Below are 1,646 nucleotides of genomic sequence, written 5' to 3' on the forward strand. Positions count from 1 at the left end.
CCCCCATAGATCCCCCAGCCCCCACCAACACACAGAGCCCCCATAGATCCCCCAGCCCCATAACACCCATAGAGCCCCCCATAGACCCCCCAGCTCCATAACACCCATAGAGCCCCCCCATAGACCCCTCAGTCCCATAAAACCCACAGAGCCCCCCCATAGACCCCCCATCCCCATAACACCCATAGAGCCCCCCCATAGACCCCCCATCCCCATAACACCCATAGAGCCCCCCCATAGACCCCTCAGTCCCATAAAACCCATAGAGCCCCCCCATAGACCCCCCAGCCCCACAACCCCCATAGAGCCCCCCCATAGACCCCCCAGCCCCACAACCCCCATAGAGCCCCCCCATAGACCCCCCAGCCCCACAACCCCCATAGACCCCGCCCAGCGCCCCCCCAGCCCCACAGATGCCCCACAGCAGCCGCTGGGAGCGGGGTCCCCGCCCCCCTCCCCACCGCGGGGTTCCCCCCTCCCGGGCCATGGCTCTGCCCCGGGCCCCCCCCCCCACCAGGAGCTGCCCCCCGAGACGCCCGCGGAGCCCCCGCCCAGCGCCCAGGGGTGAGGACCCGGACCCGGTCCCCCCGGGACCCCCAACCCCCCCCGAGCTCTGCCCTCCCCGTTCCCCCCACTCCCGACCCCCCCCAACCCCGCTTCCCCTTCCCCCCATCCCCTTCCCCCCCCCTTAAGCCCCCCCCAACCCCGCTCTGCTCCATCCGTCCCCAACCCCGCCAACCCCCCCATTGACCCCCCCAATTCCATCCCATTCCCTCCCTTCCATTCCCCCCTTCACCCCCCCCACTCCCGACCCCCCACCCAAACCCCCCATCCCCTTCCCCCCCACAGTTAAGCCCCCCCCATCCCTTCCCCACCCCCACCCCGCTCCATCCCCCCCCCATCCCCCCCATTGCCCCCCCCCCAACCCATCCCATTCCCTCCCTTCCATCCCCCCCTTCACCCCCCCCTCCCGATCCCCACCCCAACCCCCCTTCCCCATCCCCCCCACAGTTAAGCCCCCCCATCCCTTCCCCCCCCCAACCCCGCTCTGCTCCATCCCCCCCATCCCCCCCATTGCCCCCCACCCCCACCCCACCCCCCCCCCCCCCCAACCTCTCCCTCCCGCTGCAGGAGCCCCCCGGGGGGGTCCCGCTCCCACGCTCGCCTCCTGGCTTCGCGCCTCTTCCGCCTCGACGGCGTCCGCAGGTCCGAGGTGGCCGCGTTCCTGCGCCGGGGGTAAGGGGGGGGCCGGGGGGGGGGAGCCGCGTCCGGGCCCCGGCTCCAGCTCAGCCCCCAGGGACGGGTTCAGCGCGATGGTGGCGCAGGAGTACCTGGAGTGGTTCCAGTTCGGGGGGGGCAGGAGCTGGACCAGGCGCTCAGGTAGCGATGGGGGGGCAGAGATGGGGGCAGCGACAGAGAGAGGGGGGATACGGGGGGGTGGGGGTGAGGGGGGGGCGGGGGGGGGGGGCGGGTTTGGGGAGAATTGGGGCGGGTTTGGGGCGAATTGGGGCGGGTTTGGGGTGAATTTGAGAGGGTTTGGGGTGAATTGGGGCGGGTTTGGGGTGAATTGGGGCGGGTTTGGGGTGAATTTGAGAGGGTTTGGGGTGAATTGGGGCGGGTTTGGGGTGAATTGGGGCGGGTTTGGG

The 1,646-nt window shown here is 71.1% G+C and overlaps 1 protein-coding gene across 1 annotated transcript; it reads left to right on the plus strand.

The window, feature by feature from the left end:
- Positions 1–383: 383 nt before the first annotated feature.
- LOC130594468 (PH and SEC7 domain-containing protein 4-like) lies at positions 384–1,443 on the plus strand (the record flags this gene model as incomplete). Its single annotated transcript, XM_057400350.1, has 3 exons — positions 384–564; positions 1,132–1,236; positions 1,298–1,443. Coding segments are annotated over 3 exons (432 nt in total), but the record flags the coding sequence as incomplete, so codon positions are not given.
- Between the last annotated feature and the right edge of the window lie 203 nt (positions 1,444–1,646).

This window comes from Pezoporus wallicus, unplaced genomic scaffold (assembly GCF_028554395.1).
Source record: "Pezoporus wallicus isolate ANWC-B61680 ecotype Strahan unplaced genomic scaffold, APGP_CSIRO_Pwel_v1 contig_10321, whole genome shotgun sequence".
Lineage (NCBI taxonomy): Eukaryota > Metazoa > Chordata > Aves > Psittaciformes > Psittacidae > Pezoporus > Pezoporus wallicus.